Source organism: Camelus ferus, chromosome 12 (genome assembly GCF_009834535.1).
Source record: "Camelus ferus isolate YT-003-E chromosome 12, BCGSAC_Cfer_1.0, whole genome shotgun sequence".
Lineage (NCBI taxonomy): Eukaryota > Metazoa > Chordata > Mammalia > Artiodactyla > Camelidae > Camelus > Camelus ferus.
The window spans coordinates 16,466,989-16,494,794 of record NC_045707.1 but is presented as its reverse complement, the minus strand read 5'-3'; the positions used below and the strand labels follow the sequence as shown (position 1 = coordinate 16,494,794).

Sequence of the window (27,806 nt, the reverse complement as noted above, 5' to 3'; positions counted from 1 at the left end):
GGTTCTTTCTTCACTGAGGTTGGTGACCTCCCCTACCTTGCTAGCCGCTCTTCTGGAAATTCTCTTGTACACAAAGAGCAGGAATCCTTAAACGCAAAGTCTCTGGCTTCAGTCAGATTATGTTCCTCTTCTAAGGAAACTTTCCTATGGCCCACTTGCTGAGCAAACAAACCAGAGACCGAATCCGTTACTGCCACGGCTAATCACAGGTATCCTGTTTCATTGCAGGATGTGGTTAGTACCTTGAGGAACTGCAGGCTCCAGGGAGAAAGCCTTTACAGCCAGGTTGGATGAGAGAGCAGATGGCTGGGAAGGGCTCAATTTAACCTTAAATCTCTCCCTAGGAGGGAAAAAGGAACAAAGGCAAACCAGACTGCCAGGGGCCACGAGGCAATACCAAGATGAGGGAGTTGGAGTGACCTGGGTGATTCTGAGTGAGTTTATCAGGGAGGCCTTCCTGGAGGAGGTGAGTTTTAAGCACTTGGTAGCAGCTTGTAACTAAGCTTTACTCGTTTTATTGTGTTTCACCTTATTTTGCTTCACAGATACTGCGTTTCTTATAACTTGAAGGTTTGTGGCAACCCTATGTAAAGCAAAGCAAGTCTATTGGCACCATTTTCCCAACGGTGTTATTTCTTAATTAAGATATGTACATTGGGGTTTGGTTTGTTTTTTTTTTTTTTTTTTTTTGACATAATGCTATTGCACACTTAATAGACTACAGTATAACATAAAGATAACTTTTTTCTCATATTTAAGTCTGAGCAATTTAATTTCTGTATGGCTGCCTTCTAATGAAAATGATTTTTAATTATTCTATTCCTTACTAGAATGGTCTTTTGTTATTTCCACTTTAAAATTTATGTGGTCTTCTTTTCCCTATTGTCATTGTCCACATTTGCAGAGGCTTACAAAGTAAACATAACTTTTATATGCACTGGGAACCCAACATTTTTCGTGACTTGCTTTATTACGATATTCGTTTTATTGAGGTGGTCTGGATCCAAACCCACGCTATCTCCAAGGCATACCTGTACCACGCCTTTGTTTCTAACTGTGCTCCCTCTTTCTTGCCGGAGTGGGAAGGTAGACAAAGCATCAGGGATGATGAAGCCTGCAGGGTGGTTCGACACTGCCATGGGAAACACTTCCGGTTCTGGGGCCCTGTGTCTGTGCGTGGCTGGGGCAATTGCAGAACTGATGAGGTGTCAAGGTCAAACAGAGCCCTTTGTGCTGGCCCAGCACATCTTAACCCCTGGGGCAGGAAATGACACTGAATCCCCATTTCCTCCTTGAAACTTTCTTCCAGCTCATAGGGACCTCTACCTTTTTCAACATGTCTGTGTTATTACGTAGTTCTAATTTTACTGATTTTTGAATAGGCAGGGTTTAATACAGTCGGGGTTCAAAGTGCAGAAGGGTATCCAGTGAGTGCTCTTTTTTCTGCTCCTGTTCTCTCCCTGGACAGGTGCTGCCTGGACCCAGTGCTATCAGATCTTGTTCTCCAACTAGACTTTAAAACCCTGTAGGGAAAGGGGTGTCTTATACCTCTCTGTGTCCCTCTGTGTCCCAGCTGGGGTGAATTATCCCATCCATCACCCAAGGGAGTTTTCCTAGCATTGCATCCTCCCTCCTCATCAGCATGGCTAGTCTCTTGGGTCAGACCCCCGAACTCCTTGTAACTGGGTATCCAGCTGCCTGGCAGGTCCATCTCCTGGACACCCTCCACCGGCTGTCATACTGCTCTTCTGGTAATGCCAGGCTCCCCCCTAATCCTTATTGCTCCCCATACCTCAGATCAAGGACAAACTCCTTGCCATGGTGGCTTGGTTTCAGCTGCCTCTCCAGGCCCATCCTCTGCTACTGCCATCAGACTTTGCACACCCACCAAACCCAATGACTTGCAGTTCTCTGATTGGCCAGGCTGTCTCCTGCCTCTAGGGCTTTGTATGTGCTGTTCCCTCTGCCCGAAATGTGCTCATCCAACTGGCCAACTCTTACTCGTGGGTTAGTGCTCAGCCCACACTTCTCCCCCGAGGGACCTCTTCACAAACACCCCCTCCCCCACTTGCTGAGTTGACTGCATCCCTCTCGCTCAGCCCCCAAGGGTGCCTCCTGCGTGCTGTCTTCTCACTGGGTGATCTCCATTTAAAATCTGACCCCCCCAGTTGACTGTCCTCTCCTTGAGGGCTGGGCTTGCTCATCTCTCTGTCTCCTCCACTTGGCAGAGCACCTGGCGTATAGCAGGGAGTCTGTTAATACAGCAGAAGGAACAGATCTCCTCTCTCATCTCCCAGGCATGACCTGATATAAAATAGACGCCCAAAGAGATTTCCTTTGATTTGATTTTTTGATGCTCCTGCTGAATCTGATGTTATAAAAGAAAACCACCTGCCTCCCCCAGCCCAAAGTGACCCCTGCTCGCCCTTGACACCGTGACAGACACATGTTCCCAGATCCAGCTGACTCCGGACACCAGGCTTCTCCATAGGCAGGAGCTTCTATGTTTAAAAACAGCACTAGATAACTCAACTGGAATTACTTTTAAGTAAGATGGGGTAATGATGGCCAAGGATCAGATGCTTAAGGATACTTGCTGGGAAGCTGAGCAGGGATTCATTAATGATAATAGTAGAAATAACTGATACTGTTTACTGTGGGCTTGGTATGTGTCAGAAACGCTGCCGAGTATCTTACATGCATTATTTCTGACTTAATCATCACCGCAACCCTGTGGGTTAGGAATTAGTTAGCCCCACCTTATAGATAAGGAAGTTGAGGCTTAGAGAGATTGTCATTTGACCGAGGGTTACACAGCTGCTAAGAATAAGAACTCACACTTTCTGAGCACATACTGTGTGCAGAGACTAAGCTTTTTCCGTGAATTATTTCATTGAACTTAATCCTTACAGCAAACAACCCTAGGAGGTAGGTGCTATTATTATTAGAAGCGGCAGATCCAGGATTTGGGCCCAGGCCTGTTGCCACCAACATCTAGTGCTTACCCTGTGGGCCTTAATTTTATAGAACCTGCCACAGAAAGTTTTGCAAACACCCTTCCTCGGAGCTGTGGGACCACGTATGTGGGGGTAGAGGCTAGGGGACAACACCCAAGTGCAGTCCTGCCTGGAAGGTGCTGTCATTATAATTGTAGATTTTTTTTAAGATTTTTAAATTAAATATTAGTAGGTATAGAAGAACATTTATAAAAAATGCGTAGGGTGTAAAGAATAACAGTACCACCAGCAGCCACCAACCACTTTAAGAAAAACACATCTCACTTCGAAGTCCCCTCTGTGCCTCTCCCATACCTGTCCTCCCTCTTCAGAAACTTTGGTTTCATTGTTTTTTGTTTTGTTTTGTTTATTTAAAGCATACATTTTGCTTTTTTGGGGGGGTACCTTATGGGGGGGGGTAATCAGGTTTATTTACTTGTTTGCATTTGGAGGAGGTATTCGGGATTGAACCCAGAACCTCATGCATGCTAAGCATGCTCTCTACCATTTGAGCTGTACCCGCCCCTCCTCATTGTTTAGTTTTCTTTCTATGGAGCTCTGCCACAAATTCATTTTTGTATTCACAAACAATATGTTTTTTAGTTTTATATGGTTTTAAATTTTCTGTAAGTGAAATCATACTAGATGTATCTTTCTGCAACTTGCATTTTTCACTCAGCCTCCACCTGTGTTGTCACCTGGAGAAGGGGCTCATTCCATGCCACTCTGGGCAGTCCTCCGTGCTGTGGCTAGTTCACACTATTTATTCATTCTGCTGCTGGTGGACATTTGGGTTGCTTCTAACGTTTGCCTTTTTGGGTCAGTGCTGCTAGAAACGCTCTTGTACGTGTCTCCTGGCATTTGTGTGCTGGAATTTATCTGGGATAGAAAACTCGGGAGTGGACTTGAGAGGTCATAGGATGTGTACATTTTAAATTTTTCGAGAGAATGCCACATTCTCTAGAAAAAGTGGTTAAGCTGATCGAACTTCTTCTCGTAGAGTTTTAGTGTTCCAGTTATTCTAGATCCATGAATATCAGAATCTTCAGGCAGTAAAGAGATGCCTAGCTCCGCTTCCTCACTTTCTAGACGGAGGAAATTTAGGTGCAAGAGTGAAGTGACTGAGCTAAGGTGACATCGCCATTCAGCAGCAGAGTCTGGACTCGAACCCCAAGCCCCCTGACTCCCTTCTCACCCCTACCTTGGCTCATTTTTCTCTCCCATCTCCTCCCTTCTCAGGCTGAGGCCCCAGGGTGTGGCCACCATGACACATCGAGCTATTTCCGGGGCCGGGCTCAGCATTCGGAGCTGACCCAGCCGGGGTCCCTACTGTTTCCAGAGGATGAGGCTCCTCCGCAGACGCCACCTGGCCGTGCGCCTGGCCTTGGTGGGCAGCGTCTTCATGCTCTTCCTCCTCATCCTGCAAAGGGATGTCAGCAGCAGCGAGCAGGCCACAGAGAAACCATGGCTGAAGTCCTTGGTGAGCCAGAAGGATCACGTCCTGGACCTGATGCTGGGCGCTGTGAACAACCTAAGGGATTCGATGCCCAAACTCCAGATCAGGGCTCCGGAGGCCCAGCAGATGCTGGTCTCCACAAACCAGTCCTGCCTCCCTGGGTTCTATGCCCCAGCTGAGCTGAAGCCCTTCTGGGAACGGCCGCCACAGGATCCCAACAGCCCTGGGGCAGACGGGAAAGCATTTCAGAAGAAAGACTGGACACTCCTGGAAACCCAGGAAAAGGAGAAGGGCTATAAGAAGCACTGCTTCAATGCCTTTGCCAGTGACCGCATCTCCCTGCAGAGGTCCTTGGGGCCGGACACCCGACCCCCTGAGTAAGTAGCAAGCTCTGGGGTGAGGTCAGGGCTCTGCCAAAGGCGTGGCTGGTGTGGCCATGGCCACGGGCCGAGTGCCACGTCAAGAGCTGACAGGGATTTTAGAGTGTGGGCAGAGATTTCCACTAAGCCCTCACTTCTTTTCCTGATCAATTGCCCTTGTCCCAGGCACTGGGGTTCAAGAGTATTATGGCCAGGCCATAAGCCCAGGGAGACCTGTGAAAGTGAAGCACAATTAGGAAGGGGACAGGATACAGAAAAAGGAACTCAGGGTGGGGACCAGACCTGGCCTAAGGGTGACTGGGAGGGACTGGCTCCGACCTGCAGATTCGGTGGCCTTGCCCTCATCTGAGGCTGCCCCAGGGACCGTGGACCCTGCTGCTGAGCTGTTGGGAAAGGGGTGTTTCCTGATAGCGGCCCCCATGGTCAGGACTATCCCCACCCCTCCTGGTTTCTTTCGGTGAAGACTCACGGGGCCATGAATTCATTCCAGCCTTTACTTGAAGCTGTTTATACTTTCAGTCCTCAGCACTTAGGTCTTTGGACTATAGCCACTTCACTCTAATGCGGCCATGGCTGTGTTCATGTCCTCAAGTCAAAGATTTTGTGCCTTCTTGTTCAGACTTTGTCGTTCCCAAGGGTTATACCCTTTTTAGACTCCTCTCTTGGCAGCCCCCGAGCTCAAATTCAAGATTCTTTAGGGCTGTGAACTTGGGGTTCTTCAGACTCGGACCAAGGATTAGAGTCTGAGGACGTGCAGCCACTCCAAGTTATCAGAACCCTCAGCAGGGAAGGGCACAAGGGCAGCCAGTGGATGAAGTTGGGGAGCCTCCTCTGGACAGTCCATGAGAAACCTCTCTGACTGGCGGAGGGGTTAAGAAAGGCATGTGAGGCCATAGGATTCCTTGAGATCCAGGATCCACACATTCCCACCCCATCCGAGATGGAGTGTCAAAGAGGACGGCAGTGTGGCCACGTGTGACGGAGTGGTTGGAGTGGATGAGGATAGAGAAAAGGTCACAGGAGCTCGTTGGTGACAGTAGAATCAGATTACAGGGAACTCACGAGGAAATGGACGAGAGAACAACTGTAAGATGTGAAGAGGAAAGCCTTTTCCTCTCACTGAGTATGGAACCTGTAGTCACTTTTCTCATGTCACATTGGACCTTTGTTACTTCCCCTCTGGGACCTCAGGATTGGATTACACTTTATGTGGCACACATTTTACTGAGGAAGAGAGGGTTGGCCTTGGGAACTCCTAGAGCAGATGGGAGAAGCAAGGGGGGCGCCCTCAGCATCCCAGTGGGTTCTCCAAGCCAGCTCGGGGGAGACGGGTTCGGGAGTGGGTTGGTTAGGACCTGCACAGAGGCTCAGATGAGGCTGCAAATAGAGGGTAAGCTGGAAACAGGGAGCAGCTATTCCCAGTTCCAACAAGGAATGCAGGCTAGAGGTTCTGAGGAGCAGAGGTGGTTATGGAAACCTATGGACATAGCCATCCCTACACCTGTCTCCCAGCAATCTGGAGAGCTGTGTCCACACTTTTATCCTTGCAGGTGTGTTGACCAGAAGTTCCGGCGCTGCCCCCCACTGCCCACCACCAGCGTCATCATTGTGTTCCACAACGAGGCCTGGTCCACGCTGCTGCGAACGGTGTACAGCGTCCTGCACACCACCCCTGCCATCCTGCTGAAGGAGATCATACTGGTGGATGATGCCAGCACAGACGGTGAGGCTGGGGGCGCCTGAGGAGGGGCGTGGGGTCTCCCCTGGTAGTCTGGGAAAGAGGGCAGTTTCTCTTGAGGGAGCAGGCACCACCTCACGGCCTGCTGTCCAGCATCACAGCTCATCATCAAGGCCAGGAACAGGAGGAAGGCAGGTGGGGGACAGGGGCAGGTAGACCACATTCCTGCAGCCTGAACTTCATTCACATGTCACCCCACGAGCTCCAAAAGCTTAGCAGCTCCAGCTTCAAGGACTCTCTTAGAGCTGCCAAGTCCAACCCCAAGTCAAAAATGCCAGGAGCGGTCAGGGCAGAGGGTGGGGCCATCCCTCTGTTTCCATTCTTCTCTTGAAGATTCCAACTGAGAAGCTTTTTTTCACTATAGTCAGTCATAGACAATTGAGGCTGTTCACCAAACTTCCACCACTCAAAGCAATTCCACGAACGTCTACTGAGTACTCTGTGCCTGGTGCTGACTTAGATATAGGGGATAGCACGACAAATGACAGATGAGACAGATCTTGCCCTGAGCAGGCTAACAATCCTCTTGGGTCAGATGACCCCTTACAACACCAGCCACGGGGCTGTGGCCTATGACACACCCCAATGGATGGAAAGGGTTGGATGTGAGAGTCTGACCTCCAGAGATTCAAATCCCAACTCTGACTCTTCCTACCTCGGTGACACAGGGCAAGACATTTAGCCTCTCTGAACCTCGGTCTCCTCTTCTAAAAATGAAGACAGTTGACTCCCTCACATGGTGGGTGAGGGATCAGAGAGAGGCTGTAAATGAGATCATTCACGTGCTGCAGAGTACTTGGCCTCGAGTGAGAGCTCCATAAGCATTAGCTTCACTTGCGTCTTTGTACGGGAACAGTGCGCTATGGGAGGTGTCACTTCCGTGTGGCACGGCTGGGGCGGCCCACAGTGGGGGCCCGATTAGAGCTGCGCTTTAAAGCCTGCGGGAGAGAAGCGGTGTTGAAGGGCGTTCCCGGAAGACAGAAAAGCAGCAGCAGAGCCTTAGGGACACAGGCATGTTTGCGCTGCGGGAAATGATACTGAAAAGACGTTGAATTGAAATCCACGTCGTGCTGAATGTATTTAGGCAAAAAATGAGGAGTCATTGAAGGTGCTTAAGCTGGAGAGTGACTTGTCTCAGAAGGATGGCAGCTCTGGGGAGGGTAATTGCCAGGAAGAGGCAGAGGAGCCCGAGTCCGGAGGGGAAGTTCTTACAATCACTTGAGAGAGGGATGCAGGGGCCAGACTGGGAGAGGGACTGCGGGACCCACGCACTGGTAGACTGGGGTCCTCCAGGAGCTGAGCCCTCCTCCCAGGTGGCATGTGGGATCTGGGGCTCCCCCAGGTCGCCTTCCTGTGCCCATGCTGCCATGTCGAGGGCAGGAACTGCGGGGCCTCTCCAGTGGAGCTGTGCCCCCTGCCTCCCCGCCCCCTCCCACCTTCTGGGGAAGAGGACTAGGGCCGGGAGGGCAGTGCCAGGAGGAGTCTGGGCGCTGCTGAGTCCACTTCTTTGGGGAGATCTCGTTTCCCCAGGGAGGACAGACACTGAGCAGCACTTACAAAGCAAAGGCAGACAAGTATCAGCGATGCCGTGACAGGGTCTGGTGGACCAGGAGCAGAGAAATGAAGCTTCTGGAAAGGGAGAGGCAGAGAGTTTGGCAGAGAGGGGAGGGGCTTGTGAGTGACCTCCAAGGAGTCTTTGCAGCAAGGGAACAGTTGTAGGGAATGGAAGCCAGTGTAGCAGCTGCCTTTCCTCTTAAACTGGGCTCTCCCATGACCCTTCTCCCCACAGCCTTCCACTGCCCATCCCTCCAAAGCTTTCTCCCTTGAATTACATGTGCTGGAAGTTCTAAACTGTTTCCACTTGTCACTCAGAATTGTGTAAGTCTCTAAGGCACACTGTCCAATTGGGCAACTCCTCCGACTAGGCCAGCCAAGTGACATAGTGCCAGACTGTCATGGGCAGCTTCAAAAGAGCAGAGTGGCCTGAGCCTCGTAGGGTGGGCTTGGCAATAGCCCCTCCAAAGGGCCTGCCCCTCACTGGCCACCAGACATGTTCCTATTCCTTCTGGTGGCCTCTCCCTTGTGGCCCTGTCCTCTCTCTTAGAGCCAACTCCAGCATCTCAGAGTCACCTGCCTGAGAAACCTAAACTGCTCATTCTTATTTTTCTAGGTCCTGGCCTTCTTTGACAATCTGTCAAAAGCTATGCCCCTCTCTGGAGGAAAGAGAACCCTCCAACATTGTTGGTGGGATTGTAATTTGGGGCAGCCATTATGGAAAACAGTATGGAGATTCCTTAAAAACTAAAAATAGACTTACTATATGGTCCAGTGATTCCACTCCTAGGCATATATTCAGAGAAAACTCTAATTCGAAAAGATACATGCACCCCAATCTTCATAGCAGCCCTATTTACAATAGCCAAAATGTGGAAGCAACCTACACGTCCATCGACAGATGACTGGATAAAGATGTGGTGTATATTTACAATGAAATACCACTCAGCCATAAAAAAGAATGAAATAATGCCATTTGCAGCAACATGGATAAACCTAGAGATGATCATACTAAGTGAAGTAAGTCAGACAGAGAAAGACAAATATCATACATTATCACTTATATGTGGAATCTAAAAAATGACACAAATGAACTTATTTACAAAACAGAAACAGACTCACAGACATAGGAAACAAACTTATTATTCCCAAAGGGGAATGTAAGGGGGAGGGATAAATTTGGAGTTTGGAATTAGCAGATACAAACTACTGTATATAAAACAGATAAAGATCCTATTGTATAGCACAGGGAACTATATTCAATATCTTATAATAATCTATAATGAAAACGAATATGAAAAGTAATATATATGTGTATAACTGTATCACTATGCTGTACATCAGAAACTAACACAATACTGTAAATCAACTATACTCCAATTAAAAAAAAGCTATGCCCCTCTCCCTAGAATAGTGCACCATTGCCACGACAGTGTGTGCACAACCACATTTTTGCCTGTAATTCCAGGGAATTTGTGGACTTCAGGATAAACCACCCTACCTTGAGGGCTTTTGGACTCTAGAAATACTCTCAGCCATGTTCAGTTCAGCAGAGAAAGAAAAAATTACCCTCAGACCCATGGTCAGAAATCTCTGCAGGCCACAGCAGGATTAAATTTCCCACACATTTGACCGTTTGATCAGATTAACTGGCTCTCATTACACACACACCCCAACACAGGCTGTGTCTCTGCTGAGATTCAATTTCCACACTCGCTGTCCTCCTATCCGTGTGCCCGGCAGCACACTGTGACCACGAGTGTGTGGGCATTTGATACTGAAGGAGAGGCCTTCACTATCAGAGAGAGGCCAGGGCACCAGGCTGGGGAACTTTTTCCGCCCCACCCCCCTCACAGTCAGTCTCCAGGCACAGATGGACTTCCTGTGTGGCCAGGTCAGCAGTCCAGGTCCATTCTTGGTCTGCACATTCCACAAGCTTCTAAAAACTGGCCCCCCAAGCCAGTCGGTCTACTGTGCCCCAAACAGGGCAGCCCCCTGTCCAAAGCCCTGCCCTGCCCCTGGAGGAGGCTACGGAGGAGAACCTAGGCCTCCCTCCTGTGGGAATTTGCCAGATAGTCCCAAGGACCAAGGACCCAGAGAGCTGAGACATGAACAGAGTCCTCAGTGAGCGAGTTCCTCAAGGAGAGAGGAGGAGCGAGGAGGTGGGGTTGGCCTGGGCGAGGGGCTGTAGGAAGGGAAGGCAGGGGGATCCGCAGGGAAAGGAGAGGAGAGAAGGGCCGCCCAGCAGTCAGGAAACGCAGGGGAGGAGACACTTGGGAGCACTTGGATTGGCCCACGATCTCTCCCACGGCCATCTCCCCTCGCTGGTCAGAACTGAAGTGAGTGGCAGTTCCTCTCATGGCCTCCTCAACCCCTAAGAGGCACCAGCCATGCAACTCAGGGATTGTGCAAAGGCTCTGATTTTAGTTGCATTACAAATTCCCGTGTCTATTCCAACAGGTAAAGTGCTTTCTCACTGCTGTCTTACCTATGCCCTCATTTTATAACATAGGAAGATGTGTCTCTAGTAACTCTTATGTCCTGGGTTTTCTGGGAAAGTTTCCATTTCCATCTTCCCCATACAGAAATTCTACTGGTCCCACATGTCAGTTTCATCTGCCAGCTTACTCCTCACACCTGGAAGTGGAGAGGGTGACAGTGAAATGTCTAAATGTCTAAATGTTCTATCTGGGCAGGAGGATGGTCAAATACACCCAAAGGGTGTTCCATTCATTCATTTCTCCTTCCAAAGGGATTAATCAAGGAAAGTTTCCCCACTGCAGTTCAGTTCGAGGCTGGATAGACAATAGATGGTCCTGAAAGTAGAATAAAAACAAAATAGGAAAAGTTAGAGAGGAAATCCTCTCTGCGAGAAAGGCTTTCTGTTGTTTTTCTTTTCTAGATTTTTCAGAAGCCAAAGAAGAGGCAGGGAGAGAGTCCCTGAAAGAAGATTAAATAAAGGCAGGAGTTCACTGCTGTGCTTAATAACTACTTATCAGTTACCTCCTGAGCGCCAGATCCTCTGCCAAGCCCCAGGGGTATAGCAGGGAACAGCTGAGCAAGGTATCTGTCTTTTTAGTTTACTTCTCTAATGAGAAAGACAGAAAATAAATAATTTTAGGTAATAATAAGTGCTATGAAGAAATAAAATTAGAGAAAAAAATAAGAGTGCAGGTGATGGGCCAGTGAGCAATTAAGCAGCTCTTTTAGTCAGAGTAGCCAGGAAAGGCTACTCTGAGTGTTCCCCACAAAGGGAATAGCCGGTGCAAAGGCCCTGAGGCTTAGCATGTTAATGGGGCAGAAATAAACCCAGGATGGCTGAAGAAAAGTGAGCAAGGAAGCAGAAACAGCACTGATACACAGTGAATTTACAAAGGAGACCAGTACTGAATCACAAGAGCTTTGTAAGCAATAGTCAGTATTTGGATTTTTCAGGTGTGTGTGTGGTAAAATATACATAAAATTTACCATCTTAACCATTTTTAAGTGTGCCGTTCAGTGGCATTAAATACTTTCTCATTGTTGTGAAACCATCATCACCATCCATCTGTGTTTCCACAGATGAAACTCTGTGCCCATTAAACAATAACTCCCCCTTCCCCAGCCCCCTAGCCCCTGTCAGCCCCCACTCTGCTTTCTGTCTCTATGAATTAGACTGCTCTAAGAAGCTCATGTAAGTGGAATCATCTAGTATTTGTCCTTTTGTGACTGACTGGCTTATTCCATTTGACATATCTTCAAGGTTCATCCATGTTGTAACATGTCTCAGAATTTCCTTCCTTTTTAAGGCTGTCTATATCATTATTTGTATATACCACATTTCTTTATCCATTCATCCACTCATGGACATTTAGATGGTTTCCACATTTTTGGCTGTTGTGAATAATGCTGCTATCAACATGGGTATACAAATATTTGTTTGAGTCCCTGCTTTCAGTTTTTTGGGGAATATACCCAGAAGTGGAATTGCTGGATTGTATAATAATTCTATGTTTAATTTTTTAAGGAACCATCACACTGTTTGGATTTTTCTAAATGCAGTTTTAAACCACTGTAGTGACATGATCTGATTTATAATTTTATGAGAGACCTCTCTGCTGCTCACTGTGGCAGCTACATCAGGGATAGATTGGGAAGAGGGGTGTAGAGTAGAGGTCAGGAGACCAGATGAAACATTGTGGATGGAGAGAGAGACCTGGCAGTACTTGCTGAAGGGCCGATTGTGGAGTGGGGGGGGGGGAGAATCCAGCATGACTTCTAGGTTAGAGCAGCTGGAAGGATGCTGGTACGTGTACTGATATGGCGGAGGTTGGAGGGGGAGGTCAGGTTGGGAAGAAATCTCAAGTTCCATTTTGGGCATGTTAGGTTTGTGGTTTTGTCAGGCATCCAAGAAAAGGTAGGCAGGCCCAGGAAAAAAAGGACCAGGAGAAGCTGTATACAGATGGTATTTCAAACCATGGGACTAAATAAGGCATGTATGTTGGAGGTCATAGGAGTCTCGGAGACTCTAGCCATGAGGAATGAAGCTGGGCTGGCTGGGTTGGTGGGTATTGAACCTAAATTAGGGGGCTCTCAACTGGGGGACATAAGAGAGTCTGGGTTTCTACACTCAGCTCTGCTCTGCTCAGCTCTGGGGTGTATGTCCAGTGGGTCCAGGGAGGGGCATTTCTTAGGGGAGTTGTCTCAACCCCATTTAAGGGCCTGAGGCCCATGCTCAGAATTCCCAGGTCCAGCCTAGCTGCCTGAGATGGAGGGAAGGCGTGGGAGAAGGACTCCGCAGAGCTTGGGCTCCCCTGCTGTTCACAGCTCAGTGCTTGGCAGACTCTTACCACAAAACCCACTTCCTATGATGTTTTGTCCCTGGGTTATCTCTGCCACCAGGAACTTCCTGTGAGCACAGTTAGGTTCTTGTGGGGAGAGAGGGAGGTGGGAATGTTAGCTGTGCTGAGAAGGCGAGACTCCTGCGTGGGCTTCCTCCCTCCTCCCTGTGAGAGCCAACACTCAGGGCTGTGCTTGGAGTCTGAGCCTAGGAGCTCCATGAGGGCAGGACCCAGACCGTCCCCTCCCTGCCCAGGAGAGTGTCTGCCACCTGGGCAGTGTGTGAACAGGCGTTTGCTCAGTGAGTCCTGGGCCGAAGCTGCCAAATGAAGCTAATTTTGACTCATAAACATTGGAGACAATACTCCCTATAGCAGAGCATTTTAATCATCACAGAGAAGATTAAGAAAGTCAACAAGAAAGCACCTAGTTTAATGACTGGCACACAGGAGGTGCTCAAGTGTTTGGGCAGTGTGTGTGTGTGTGTGTGTGAGAGAGAGAGAGAGAGTGCGCGTGATCAATCGCACCCCCACAAAACTGACTTCAGGCCCCACGGTTTGTGTAACACTGCATTGGGAGCAAGGCCTAAGCCCTGGGCTGACCCCACAGCCCTCAAGAGAAAGGACACACTCATCGTCACACCTGCCCCGTACCTCCACTTCTGAAACCACAGGCAACTCCACACTGTATAGTTGGGAACAGAACAGTGGCACGGATAAACCAAAATAGCAGTTCAGGAAACATCACCAAGATTTGGACTATGTTCCAAAGATGGATTGCTTCAGAATAAGGCTGTTTTTAATGCTCTGGGGATTTCCCGCTGAATAACAGGGTCATGAAGTGAGCCCCCGCTCAGAAGGAGCTGGAGATCTCAGCAGGTACCCTCCCTTCAAAGAGCTTTCCCCAGCCTGCTCCCATTCAGGATGCTTGCCCCTTCCTGCAGACTCGCCCAGCCCTGTACCACCCCTGGCGGCTCACTGATCTCCTGCCCGGCCCGCAGTCGCCTGTTCCCTGGGCGACTGGCCGGCGCCTGGTACATGTTTTTTAAATTTAATTAAAAAGCGGCTCGGCATCTTTTCATCTTCCTAAAGAATTCCACATGCAGAGGAGTTAATAAAGAGGATTAGAGTAAGATTTCTTGCTGCTGACCCAGAAGCCAGAAATCAACATTTGTGTGTGCTCCACCTGTCACACTTCAGGAAGAGCCCGGGAGACAGGGGCACGGGCACTGAGAGATGACCGCCACGAGCGCCACGTGTGGAACGGAAGGGAGGCCCAATCACAGCTCTGAAAGAGCGGGGCTGAGAGGGTGCAGAGACCAAGAGAGGCAACTGAGAGCTTTTGTTGGAAGTTTATAGTTGATTTGACACCAAAGAAACACAACTCTGAAGTCCTGCCTCGGACATTAGGGAAGGTGCTCGGGTCACCAGGCACAGGACGCGCACCGCCGAACCGGTGGGGTGTCCAGGCAGGGTGGGCGTGGCCATGAGGCCGCACACAGGGAGGCCTCCCTCCCCCCTCCCCCCTCCCCCCTCCCGCTTCCGGCTTCTCTGGAGTCGCGCAGCGCAGTGGGTGTGGGAGGGTTAAACGCAGGCCTGATGGAGGCCGGAGGGTGCCCGGGCTTGGTGCCCACAGGAGATTAGGTTTGCAACAAAGCGGTGAGCTGGTAACAATGACCCTTTGCCTTCTAGAGTACTTGAAGGAGCCGCTGGAGTCGTTCGTGAAGCGGCTGCAGGTGGTGAAGGTGGTGCGGCAGGAGGAGCGCAAGGGGCTGATCACCGCCCGGCTGCTGGGAGCCAGCGTGGCGCAGGCGGAGGTGCTCACCTTCCTGGACGCGCACTGTGAGTGCCAGAGGGCCGGCCTGGCTCCCCGGAGGCCCGGTGGAGTCTCCCCCTATCACCCCCAACCCATTCCCTCCCTGGCAGAATGAACGGCTGGGACCGCCGCATCACCAAGGCCCCTTTCCTGCTTTGCTGTCCCAGGAGCGAAGCAGGCTTGAAGCACCCCACACCCACACCCACCCCTCCCCCCGCGCTCTTTCTCACCCCAATCCTGAGCGTGTTCTCTCTCGAGGCACACATAGCCCTAACACAGCTGGTGACCCCATGGTTGCTGGGATTGTGCTCTGGAGCCCTAGACACTGTCTCTCCCTCTCTCCCTCCCCACCCCCATCCCTCCCTCATTCTGAGCTCAGCCCCTCTGAGAGGCCTCCTGTTACCACTGGGAACAAGCAGAGGTTCCTGCAGGGCCACATGGAACCAGAAAGGTCTGCCTCTTGCCCTAAACTGAAACACTTCCCCACCGTTGTCAGGGAAAAAGAATTGTTCCCGAAAAGCAGTGATGCATATTATGAAAAGCTGTAGACCTGGAGTCAGAAGACCTGGGTTCTGGCTCTGCCACTATCCAAGCCTCAGTGTCCTCATTTATAACGTGGGATGAGGACAGCAACCTTACCGACAGAACTATTACTCTGAGGGCCAAATAAAGCCATATATGCAGTTCACTGACAGTCCCAAAGGGCTGGACAAATGAAAGGGATGATTATTCTACAACAGGAGCTGAAGCCTGAGGTGCGGATTCCCCTGGGAGAGGGGACAACCCTTTTGGAAACCCACACTTGGGTGGAGAGGGCTGGTTGAGTGGATAGGCCACAGACGCTGAAGATACCCCACCAGGGCCTTCCCTGTGCCTTGAGTCATTTGAGTTGACCACGTTACTCCCATGAGACCTCCATTCTTCCCTCCAGAGCCGCCTCTGCCTTTTTTGGGGTTGGGGACAGGCGTAGGAGGGTCTCCTGAGATCTCTCTATGCTCTCTGTAGCTGGGGAGCTTTCCTGTGGTTCCCTGCCTACAGTGGGGGAGTGGGCAGAGAGTTCTCTTGTCCTCCTGGGTTTGCCCCCTGGCAGGAGCACGGGCTCAACTCTGGGCAGGACCCTGACTGCTGTCTCCTGGTCCCCACCTTCAGGTGAGTGCTTCCATGGCTGGCTGGAGCCCCTCCTGGCTCGCATCGCTGAGGACCAGACGGTGGTGGTGAGCCCGGACATTGTCACCATCGACCTGAACACTTTTGAGTTCTCCAAGCCCAACCGCAGGGGCAGAGCCCATAGTCGTGGCAACTTTGACTGGAGCCTGACCTTCGGCTGGGAGTCTCTACCTCCACATGAGAAGCAGAGGCGCAAGGATGAGACCTACCCCATCAAGTAAGGACCGTAGCCTGGTGGGCCCCAACGTGGCCTCTGTGGCCCCAGGGACCTGGGCCATCTCAGGTCAACATTTATTAGACACTCTATGAAGCACTTGACATATTTCATTTAATTGTCATCCCCTATAAGGTAGGTACTGTGATTGGCCTGTTTTGCAGGTAAGGACACTGAGGCTCCTGGTGATGAACAGCTGGCTTCAGATTATGCATTAGCAAGTTGTGGGACAAGCACACCCATCCCGCCAGTCCAGCCCCAAGCCCGTGCTCCCCACCATGGCACTGCCCTGCCTCACACCATGACAGATGACTCTGACTCACCACTTACTGTGTGCCAGGCCCTGGACTAAGGGCTTTCCATACTTTTATCTCCTTTATTCCTCTCTACACGTAGCAGGACATGACTGCTACTTGCAGAGAGGTGGTAGGTACAGGCCACTGTTGAATAGCCATTATAATAAGAGAGGGTGGCGTGTGCGCCCAGGTCACCATCTTTGAAAAGACTGAGAACGTATTAAAGGGAAATGGAGTGCTCTGCAGTTGGCAGTGTGTTGCAGTTGCCCTGAGATTTTTTGGGAAAGGGCCAGATAGCAAATATTTTAGGTTTTGCCAGCTACAAAAAACAATCCTTGTTTTAAAATGTAGGGGGGAGCATATAGCTCAGTGGTAGAACACATTCTTAGCATGCACGAGGTCCTGGGTTCAATCCCCAGTATCCCCATATAAATAAATGAGTAAATAAATAAGTAAAAGCCTAATTACTGCCCCCCCAAAAAGCCTCAAAAAACAAACAACAAAAAAAATGTAAAACCCATTTTTTGCCAGAACCTTATAAAGCCAGGCCAGCTTTGGCCCACAGGCCATCATATACCAACCCCCAAGCTTTAGGGCGATTACTTGAAAGTTTATCCATTGTTTAATGTCCAGCTGGGTTTGTCTTCCCCTCAGACCCACCCTGTCCCTCGCTCTCCAGATTGCCTGTTGGTGTTGTTAGAGACCCCAGGTTTATTTTAACAGATGTCTCAGCCAAACTGAGTTGGGAGGAGACTTTTAGAGGTTTTCCTGTGGTTTGGGATTATCTGTACAAATGTTTTCCCACACTTGGCAGGAAACTTAAGAGTCAACGGAAGATTTCTCGGGGATGGAGGGTGAGCAGAGATCAGAGGGAAGGCTTGAATGGAGAGGAGAGTTAGAGCTCCTCCCCTTCCATGTCCCCAAAGCCTAAGAAATGCTGCCCAGAGCTTCGGTAGAGAGGAATCCCATGGATTCTGAACAGCCAGCTGCTCTGTCTCCTTTAGAAGAAGAAGCAACAGAAAGGGGAGAGGGGAAAGGAGAAGGCAGGAGAGAGAAGAAATGGGGACTCCCTATTGACCCTCTGCCTGATTCATAGCTGTCTTTTGTTTGGGATGTACAGCAACAAGGCCCCCTTCCCCCAAGCTGGGGGCCAGGCACACAGTGGCACGGTCAGGGACAGGGCACCTGGCCCCCACCCATCACTGACATCCCCTGCTTCAGTGTCCAAGGACCATACAACTGGGAGACAAAGCTCCAGTGTTTGAGGAATGAATTTGCTCCCTGGTCCAAATGCCCTGTTGGCACGCATGGCTTGCCTGAGGCACTCTGCATAGTATCCCACCAGGAGGCTTACAGGCAGCACCCTCCCATCCTCCACTCCCAAAGTTAATGGGAGGCCAAGAGGAGAAGTAAGGACCCAGGGGATCCTAGGAAGTAGGTCAGGAAATACAGTGTTTCCAGAGGTTGCAACAGGAGCTCAGAGGTCATTTGTCAATGGAGTCTCGGTCAGAATCTCAAAGCCAAAAGACAGGTCCAGGATGGGGAGAGACTCAAAAAGCAGCAGGTTAGCACCAAAATGCTCATCTGGGGCCGCAGGACTCCCGGAGCCTTTCCTGGCCTTACTTGGGCTGGCTTAGAACCCCTGGTAGAGGCCGAAACTGTGAAAGAAAGCCTCCCTGAGCAGGAGGGTTTTCCCACCAAAATTTCTTCCAGAAAGCGGCTGCAGGAGCCAACCTCAGGACAGCACCAAGGTCAGGTTCCTGTGTAGTTGCCTTGACCAATCAGTCCAGTGAAGGCTGACTGAGCCCCTGCTATGTGTAAAGCACCTCGATCAGTTCTAGGTTTCAGTGTCTTTCTGCTTGGCTGTGCCTCATGGAGCCACCTACTGAGGGCAGCAAAGCCCCATCCAAGCCAGCCTGGCCTGGCACAGACGCCAACAGCTAATGATTACATACGAACTCCTGTCCGTCTCCCCATCTCCCGCCCCCGCCTTCAACCCTCAGCCCAGCCCCTCTTATGAGCAACGTGGTATCTAAGTTCAAGATGTTTTTGTCAATTTATCTAAACATGAGTCTGTGCCTCCCTGCCTTTGTCTGAAAGCCAGAATCTTTTTTTAACCTCCAAATGCTCCCTTTAGTCCAAGTTTGTCTCACTTCCTACTCTGTTTCTTGGAGCATCTATTTCCAAAAACAATTTTACACAGATTCTGATTATCAAGTACATACTATGCTTCAGGAAATTTGCTGCCAAAAAGTAAATGATGGTGGCTTTACCCTCTGCTGCTACATTGAGCTCGCAGGGAACAAGAGCTGTTTCTCTTAACTTGGTATGACTAACATATCATACAGGTCCTGGTAGCCAGTTCTTAATACATCCTTGGTTGAACAAATGAATGAGTGCCCTTTAGAAGAGAGTGATGATCATGACATCTCTCCTTGACCCGGTCCTAGAAGGTGAAGAGAACATAATAAGAGCTCAATAAACACTTGCTAAATGAATAAGTTAGTGGAAGAGGGGCTGCACATCCCCGGAGAGAGGAAAGGAGGAGGGGGTAGGTTAGGAGGTAGGTTAGGAGGCGTTAGTGGTGAGTCCACAGCATTCCACGCAAGGTTCAGTCTCCTCTTCCCCCCAGAAGATGCACATGCTTCTCCCTCTGTCTCTCCAGATCCCCGACGTTTGCTGGTGGCCTCTTCTCCATCTCCAAGTCCTACTTTGAGCACATCGGTACCTATGATAATCAGATGGAGATCTGGGGAGGGGAGAACGTGGAAATGTCCTTCCGGGTGAGAGTGAAGAGGGGTTCTTGGGGGAACCATCACATCCCAGGGGACAGCCTGAGCACCTGTCTCTTAGGCAGTGGCAGGGATGTCACATCTGGAACTGAACTTGAAAAGGTGGCTGTTTCCTGTAAGGGCTCCACCTTTCCTCTGCCCCATCCCTTCCAGGACAGTCGGGCTTTGGGCATCAGACTGGACAACTGGGAACAAATTCCTGGGCAGAACTCCTCAGAGGGAAGGGATAATAGGGGTAACAGGGACTGGACATCTGGGGATTGATGACATTTTTCATGATGTCTGAGGGAAGAGGGTTAGAGTGAAGGTGGAGCAGGTCAGTAAGCAGTCACTATCCTTTTTCCAGTGAAGGCTGATTGAGCCCCTGCTGTGTGTAAAGCACCTTGATCAGTTCTGGAGGTTTCAGTGTCTTTCTGCTTGGTTATGTCACATGGAGCCACCTACTGAGGGCAGCAAAGCCCCATCCGAAAAAAATCAGGTTCCGGTTTCCAGGTCAGAGGACACACGCTTTGGTAGCCTTTAGAGTTTCCCTCCCCTCTGCTCAGCAAACTCTTCATAACTGTAGGAGATGATGGTCCGAATTCTGGTGGACCCCAGAACTCTGAGGGATTCCAGGAATAAAGCAAATCAGGATTAGGTTAGGAAGAAAGGATTGCCTCTCCATGAAATCTACACAAATTCCCATTCAGTGGAGAGTAATTAACCAGTAAATGAGATTGTTGACAAAGTCCCCTCTCACGGTGCCTGGTACACATTAAGCACATCGTTGATATCTGCTGTTACAGTGGCTATGATTATGTATTTCTGTTGCTGCTATACTAAAATTAATAACAACATACCTCCCAACCGAAAACTTGAAAAAGAAAAGACACAGGTAGAAGGGATGTAAACCAGCCCAGTCACCATAACACCCAGGGTTCTGATCCTAGGCTCATCTCTGAGCCGCTGACCTCTGTTCAGTCTCCCTCTAAGGAAGCTAATGTGCTCAAGGTGCAGGTGATTACCACAGACCACCTGTGGTTAACTAGCCTTGCTATTAATTAATGAATTGATGCTCTGATTGGGTCACAAATTGATCTTGATTTGGAGGTGCTTGTGTTTCCTATAACACCTAAGTGGGCTGATAAAATCACATTTCCAAGTGAAAAAGCCAAGTGACCAGAGCTCAGATACAAAATTAGCCAACTGTCTTTTCTCTAAAGTGGGCCCTGGTAACCCTCAGGACCCTGCAAACTTCCCTTTGCTTAAATCAGAGTGAACCAGCATCAGAGATCCAGGGACTGAGTAGTTATGGCCTGCAAAGAAGCCTGGTCAATGTCTTTCTTCCAGGGAGACAGAGCAGCATTTCCCTGAGTCCGTGGACCTGGGGTATGGTGCCCTGGGAGTGGAACAGAACTGCATGGGGGGGAGGTTGTCCCATCCACCCCCTGAAAACCCCATCCCGTATCCTCTTACGGCAGGTGTGGCAGTGTGGGGGCCAACTGGAGATCATCCCCTGCTCTGTGGTCGGCCACGTGTTCCGCACCAAGAGCCCCCACACCTTCCCCAAGGGCACTGATGTCATTGCTCGCAACCAGGTGCGCCTGGCCGAGGTCTGGATGGATAGCTACAAGGAGATTTTCTACCGGAGGAATCTGCAAGCAGCAAAGATGGCCCGAGAGGTGAGAGGAAAGGATGTTTAAGGAGGGGTTTGAATAAAGAGAAGCGTAGAATCCCAGACCCTGGTCAAAGGCTTAATGTTAGAGGCCCACGCATCTCCACCATCTGGTGGGGCCAGGGAGGCTCTATTTTGAAGGCTAGACAATGAGGAGAGGAGGCTTGGTTGTCCCTGCCCGGAGAGCCCCAGCATCTTTCAGGAGTGTGGAGAAAAGATTTGGAGGAAGAAATTCTTACAAGAGCAATGGCTTTGCTCTGAGGACTGGGAGAAAACTGACTGGGAAGTCACAGGAGATGAGGGAGTAAGGGGAGCCCTGGGTGGGGGGTCCCAAAGTCCCAAAGGCAGGGGTTGGGAACTTGATGTGGGGCTGAGCCAGTAGCCCCAGCAGGTCCTGAGCAGGAATGAGCATGAGACCCATTCCAGGAGAAGGTGGCCCCAGAAACTCTGGGCTGCCTCCACCCAGACAAGAAGATCAAGGCAGGTGGAACTGACCCGTAGGGGTTCACTTGGTTGACAGAAATCCTTCGGTGACATTTCGGAACGACTGCAGCTGAGGCAACAACTACACTGTCGCAACTTTTCCTGGTACCTAAACAACATCTACCCAGAGATGTTTGTTCCTGACCTGAAGCCCACCTTCTATGGAGCTGTGAGTCTTGAGAACTAATGTGCATTATTTCAGAGCCCCCAGGAGAAGTTCAGGACCATCTGCCCCACAGCTGGATGACAGACAAGAGTTGAGTGTTACTCCCCACACTCCTTTGTCCAGGAGGAGGACTGAGAGGCCACTCTGGGCTTCTGGAGATAGCTAAAAACCTTATAAAGAGGAACCAACCCCCTAAACAGTGTTTCTCAGACCCTTACATGCATCAGAATCACCGGGAATGTTCCTTAAGTCACAGATTGTTGATTCAGTAGGACTCGGATGGGGCCTGAAAATTTGCATCTTTCACAAGCCCTCGGGTGATGCTGATGGTTGGGGATCAGACTTTGGGAACCACTGCTCAGAAGGCATCCCACGTGCCGAGGGCTTTCCCCAGGGACCTGTCCGGTTGCCCATCCTGCCCTTGCCCAGCCCGTGGGCTCTGCACCTCACTTTGCTATTAACTCCAGGCACCTGGGTAATGAGCAGAGGCGAAAAATCACAGAGAGATCCAGTCATGCAAATTTATCTCAGGTAGACCCCACACCACAAACCAAAACACTCCTAACTGTGCTCTCCTGGTCCCCCACATTCTGCAGATCAGGAACCTCGGTGTGGACCAATGCCTGGACGTGGGTGAGAACAACAATGGGGGAAAACCCCTCATCATGTACACCTGCCACGGCCTTGGCGGTAACCAGGTACGCAGCCCTGCCCAGGAGAAGCCTGTCTCTGGGGCATCTCCTCTCTCTCCAGGGGTCCCTTTCTCCACTCAAAACAGGCCTTTCCTGGGGCCTAGGCTGGGGGAGACCCAGAGAGAGGAGGAGATACCATCCCCACCCTCAGAAAGCTCCCAGTCTGAGGAGGAATGCATGACACAGACAGACAGGGTGTTAAGTTTGGATCAGGGACTGGAGAGAGCGCTGGGCACCAGTGCTGGCTGCTAAGAGGAGGTGGGAGGGGAGGATGGTTAATCAGAGAGGGCTTGCTGGAGGATGCCAGCTGCTGAGTGATGTTTTTAGGTGACTGGAAAGTTTCTGAGCACTTACCCTTACATCCACTCAATGCCTCCCCTGCCCAGAAGCTACCACTCTGATCCTGCCACCTATCAGTGACCCCAAAACCACCTACTGACATCTCACACTTACCTGGCGTTCTGGAAATTGACCCCCACGCACTACAAAGCCCAGCTCTTCCCTGAGGAACAACTAGTAATCTCCACGACCCCAGCCCCTTAATCTACCCTGAATGCCCAGCATTTGGTAAAAGGCACTTGAAACAGAGCAGAAACAAGGAAAGGAGTGGCATGGGACACTAAACCGGATGCCGACTTATGTAAATAAAGACAGAGTCATTCTAAAGCAATTTCCCATACCACTGGCCCTGCACGGTGATTTTAGGTGGCATATTGGTGAACATTTTTTAAAAGTTTAATAATAACCTATTAGACAAAAAAAACTAGCATATCAAACACATGATTTCACAGATAATGCCTAAAATGAAGCTAAGTTAAATGTTTAACTGAAGTAACTACTACTCCAGTATAACCAGATATGGTCAAAATCCTGAAGGTGGCACATGAATGACTAAAGCCTTGGCACCCACTCACTTTCCCCACCAAGAGGCCACCTGTGGTTGGCATCTTAGGGCAGTTGGCTTTGGCAGGTGGTGGGCAAACTCTCCGCCTGTCCCTCAGGACCTCCTCTTGTCTTGACTTCTAGTACTTTGAGTACACAACCCAGAGGGACCTTCGCCACAACATCGCAAAGCAGCTGTGTCTACACGCCAGTGCCGGCACGCTGGGCCTTAGGAGCTGCCACTTCACTGGCAAGAACAGCCAGGTGCCCAAGGATGAGGAATGGGAATTGACCCAGGTGAGTCCGCTGCCCAGCAAGCTCAGAATCAAGAACCAGAGGCCACAACTGCCCACTCCTTTCCTCTGCATCTTCCGCCTGAGATCCCCTAGGAGGATCCAAATGGTGTAGAAAGTATAGAGGCCATGGGCCTTGTCACAGGCAGGATTCTTGGGCCTTGAGTGATGTTTGGTGATGGCTGGTTCTGGTTGATATAAAGATGAGGTTGGGGATTATGGTCCAAGGTCAGCTCTGTCATGGTTCAAGTGTTTTCAGGCTGAACTCAAGTAGATGAAGCGTCACTCGTGGTTCCTGCCTGGCGTCCGTGTGCCAAGCAGAGCTGTGCACTCACATACATTGGTTTGGTTAATCTTTCAGAGGCTCTTCTCCAGTGTGGTGTCCCCATTACTATGGAAGAGCCAGCTGAAGCTCAGCAAGTCTGTGACTGGCCCAAGACCCACCACTAGTAAATGGCCAGCCTGGGATTCGGACCTCGATAAGTCTGAATCGAAAGCGTGGGCTCTTTCCATTACACCACACTGCCTCAAGATGGATGATGTAACTTCTACAGCACTGGGCCCAAACTAGCACCCCCAGTGAGCCTCCACACCCCACTCTACCCCAAGCTCCAGCTCTTGGCTTAGGGGAAGAGGAGCCTAACCTTGGGAAGGCTAGAGGAGCCTTAGAGAAGGGGGGGTCTAAACATGATCAAAGGCAGAAGGTGGGGGTGGGCAGCAATGGCCCAGGTCTTCTCTGGCCATCTGGAGGAGGGGGGTCCTGAAAGCATTTTTTCAGTTAGCCCGTGGTCCTGCCTTTCTCTGTTCCAGCCACTCGTGCCAAAGCTGAGGGCAGGGAATTGGCACCAGACACAGGTGGAAACTCAGGAACCCATCCCATCAAGAGTATCTGGTGTCCAAGGAAAGGAACTGGCAGTGTTCTCTTTGTGCCTTGTTGGGTTCCCTTAGCCTTTTGTCTATTGTCCTTATCTCATTGTCCGCCTGGTGGCACTGTCAGAGGTCTGAGGTCCAGGTTGACCCATTGCTATGTCATCTTTTAGGACCAACTCATCAGGAACTCAGGATCTGGTACCTGCCTGATATCTGAGGACAAAAAGCCAGCCATGGCCTCCTGCAACCCCAGTGATCCCCGCCAACACTGGCTATTTGTCTAGGCCCTGGAGCAGCCCCCGTGGGGCCTCCCTCAAGCCTCTCAAGAAACAGGATTTGGGGAGCTGGATGCTTGAGAACCTGATCATCAGCTTTCCTGTTGGCCTTAAAGATGGATTTCAAACCTAGTGGCTGTCAAGGCAGGACCTTCCTGTTCCTTACAACAACATTGGGCCCATTTCCTTTCCTCCATGTTGGTGGAAGAGACCATTAGAACATATCCTATGTGGCCTAGAGCTTTCCTTCTGTCTTAGAAACAGACTTCCAAAGCAGAGAAGGCAGCTGGGGTAGGGCCCAGGGCAACAGTGCTGAATTCAACAGAAGCACCTCTGTAGCCACACCCTGAATCCCTAGTCATCCAGTACACCTGCAGAATCCAGTGAAATAGTCTATTCTGAACAGAGGGCTTAGAGGTCTAAGAGTCTCGCTTGGTAACATGACCTGAAGCACCCTGACAGGAGTCTTTTATCTGACTTCATCTGCACAGCAGTCCTGTGAGAGAGATGGGAACTGCCAGGCCCATTTTATGGACAGAAAAACTGAGGCAGTGAGAAGTAAAGGAGCTTGTCTGTATCCCAAAGCTAGTGGCTGGCTGGAGCCGAGACTGAGGCTCAAACTTGAACGCTAAGCCAGTGCTCCTGACACCACCCAAGAACACTAGGCAGCTAGCCATCAGCCTCCCCATTCTCTCTTCCCCACACTGTGATCTTTTCTGGCTGTCTGGTTTCTGTAAAGCTTAGAACCATGGAGCCAGGTAGCCATGAGGGAGACCAAATTTGGGGATCCTGGGATGTTCATTTTGAAAGAAAGCTTATGGAGCCAGTTATCCTCAGGTTTGAGTCCCAGAACCTTTTTTCAGTGCTCCATATATAATGGCAAAGTAGCCAAAGATGAAAATGAGAGTAGGTGAGGGCCATGCCCAGCAGCCCCTGAACTTCCAAAGATCTGCAAGCACAATTTGAAAACCATTGTTTTAGTCCAACCCTATCACGTTCATATTATGAAATCAAGGCCAGATAAGTGAAGTAATTTGCCCACGGCCACACAACCAGGTATTGGTAGCCCTGAGGCTAGGACCCAGATAAGACTAGCAGGAGCCCTGGGAAGTCTGAGGAAGTAGGGACAGCGGGTAATGTCCAGCACAACTGCATGACTGGTCTTGTCTGCTGTTCTCGCAAGAAGTCCCTATGTGGAGCTGTGCAGGTCAGCTCTTCTCCAAGCAAGTTGGACCCCACCATGCACGGCTGCTTTGCCTGAATTAAAGAGCCCCCACTGTCCAGAGGACTCACCTTCCTGGCAGGAGGGCATCTGACCTTGAGTAGCAGGCCGTCATCTTGGGCATCACCAGGTGAGGGTGCCGCAGGACCACGCTGCCTCTCCTTCCCTGGGCAACGCCCCACCGCAGCTGCTGCCATAGGAAGTCTCCTAGGTTCCCTGGGGTAGCCCAGCCAAAGGGAGAGGAGAGAGTGGCCAGGATGTATCCTGGAGTGGGGAAAGGGGAAAGTTCTTCCCCAGAAAGAGAAGAGAACTGGACATGAGATCCCAGCAGAAATAAAGGTTTTATGGCATTGGTAAAGGAAGTTTGCGTGGGTTCCTCCTCCCCTGCATTGTCCTTGAGCTGATCCCTTTGGAGGATCAGTTGATTCAAGCTGTGAAGAATCACACACATCTGAAAAGTTCTGTACAGCCACTGTCTCTTGTACCCAAACATCCTCTGGCCCCCAACCTAGCCTACACACTATGTCAAGCACTCATAGACATGAAGATATAAGATGAGGCTTGTCCCCCGTGGAACGCGCTGTCTGGTTGGGAAAAGATGTACGCAAGTCATGCCAAGCCTGCAGTTGTTCAGAGATGGGCTCAGTGAGGAAGAACAATTTCTTCTATTGAGGGAAATCAGGGAAGCCTCACAAAGATGGTGACTTTTGACCTTAGACCTCGAAGGATGGGTCATGAAGCGGGAAGAGCTCAGTGAGCAGAGATCTCAAGTGTGAGAAAACTCAGAGAGATAAAGGTCCAAGTGGATCTGGGGAACCAGGAGGACCTCAGGGTGAGGGAGCAGTGGATGTAGAAGCTGGAAGATCAGGACCACACTAGGGCTTTCGTGGGCCCTGGGCACTTCGGCCTTCATTTAAAAAAATACTAAATAGTGTATTTTACAACTTTATTGGTATAAAGATGAATATAACCCAAGCTGACTGTATTCTAATTTTAAAAGAAATGAAAGCATTTTCATGGGCCTCAAAAGTGCAGTGGGCCTCAGGCACTGTTCCTGCTGTTCCCTGTAGGACAGCGGGCTGGGGCCCAACTGAGAAGGCTTTGAATGCCATGCTAACAAGTCCAGTAGGCCCTAGGGAGCCATAGTCCCTAACTCCAATCTTAGCCCTATTCTTGATAACATTTATCAGGCTTTGATTGTTTGCCATTTATTCCTCATACTCTCTGTAGCATCAGCCCAGTCTTAACAATACACGCCCAACCGAGGTGCCCTACCGTGGTGCTAGGTTTCCTCACCCCAGCCCACAACAGCACACCCTCTCCCAGGGGCAGTCAGCTGACAGTAACCTACAGGGAGTGAGAGATGCTGCAGAAGAGAGAGGCGACCTCATGGCACGCCTAGCGAGGAGGCCAAGTTTGCGGGTGAAGGGAGGACTCGGAAAGAGAGCTGGTCGGTAAGGGAGGGAGAGGGCACTAATGGGGCGGGGGAGGGCTCAAGAAACCAGCTTCATGGCCTCCCCTTAGCCAAGGCTGGCTTTGCCCTAACTTGACATCTGCACTATTAAAATCCTCTATCCCTCTGACCGTTGTCAGAGCTACCCTAAAACCTTAGATCCTTGCTTAAATCCTGCTTAAGCCTTGGTGCTAGCTGGCCCCGTGGTATTATCTCCTGGCTCCAGGAGCCGCTCACCGTAGCACTGAATGGCTGGTCCCCTCTGGGGAGCTGTTTCCCACTTGAAGAGTATTGGTGCCATTGCCAAAAATAGATAAATGTCCCAGAATATATTCTTATTTTTAATTACAAAAGTAATACTGTGGAGAAGTCAAACAACACAGAAAAATAGTTTAAAAAGTGAAATTGATCTTCACAACGCTCCCACACCTATTGCTTCAAAGTAGTAATTGCTAAATATAAAACTTCCAGACCCCTTTTCTATGAATACACAAATATATATGTGTTTGTGTGTGTGTGTGTATATATATATATATATATATACACACACACACAGTACCACACTGTCACTTAATGTCCTCATTTAATAT

General features: G+C 50.2%; 1 protein-coding gene across 8 annotated transcripts in view; it reads left to right on the top strand.

The window, feature by feature from the left end:
• GALNT6 (polypeptide N-acetylgalactosaminyltransferase 6) overlaps positions 1 to 26,121 on the top strand; it is a 32,476-nt gene extending 6,355 nt beyond the window's left edge. For 5 of the 8 annotated variants that reach the window (XM_032492819.1, XM_032492818.1, XM_032492822.1 and 2 more), the window contains 11 exons: positions 345 to 466; positions 4,236 to 4,829; positions 6,383 to 6,555; positions 14,634 to 14,783; positions 15,907 to 16,141; positions 19,100 to 19,217; positions 20,687 to 20,887; positions 21,401 to 21,532; positions 22,126 to 22,227; positions 23,248 to 23,400; positions 24,437 to 26,121. In XM_032492819.1, coding sequence (XP_032348710.1) covers positions 4,339 to 4,829; positions 6,383 to 6,555; positions 14,634 to 14,783; positions 15,907 to 16,141; positions 19,100 to 19,217; positions 20,687 to 20,887; positions 21,401 to 21,532; positions 22,126 to 22,227; positions 23,248 to 23,400; positions 24,437 to 24,550 — 1,869 coding nt within the window. In that variant the 5' untranslated portion in view covers positions 345 to 466; positions 4,236 to 4,338 and the 3' untranslated portion in view covers positions 24,551 to 26,121. Of the gene's footprint in view, positions 1 to 198; positions 467 to 4,235; positions 4,830 to 6,382; positions 6,556 to 14,633; positions 14,784 to 15,906; positions 16,142 to 19,099; positions 19,218 to 20,686; positions 20,888 to 21,400; positions 21,533 to 22,125; positions 22,228 to 23,247; positions 23,401 to 24,436 lie in introns of those variants that run through there. The other 3 variants (XM_032492824.1, XM_032492823.1, XM_032492817.1) reach the window with 2 other exon arrangements.
• Positions 26,122 to 27,806: the final 1,685 nt, after the last annotated feature.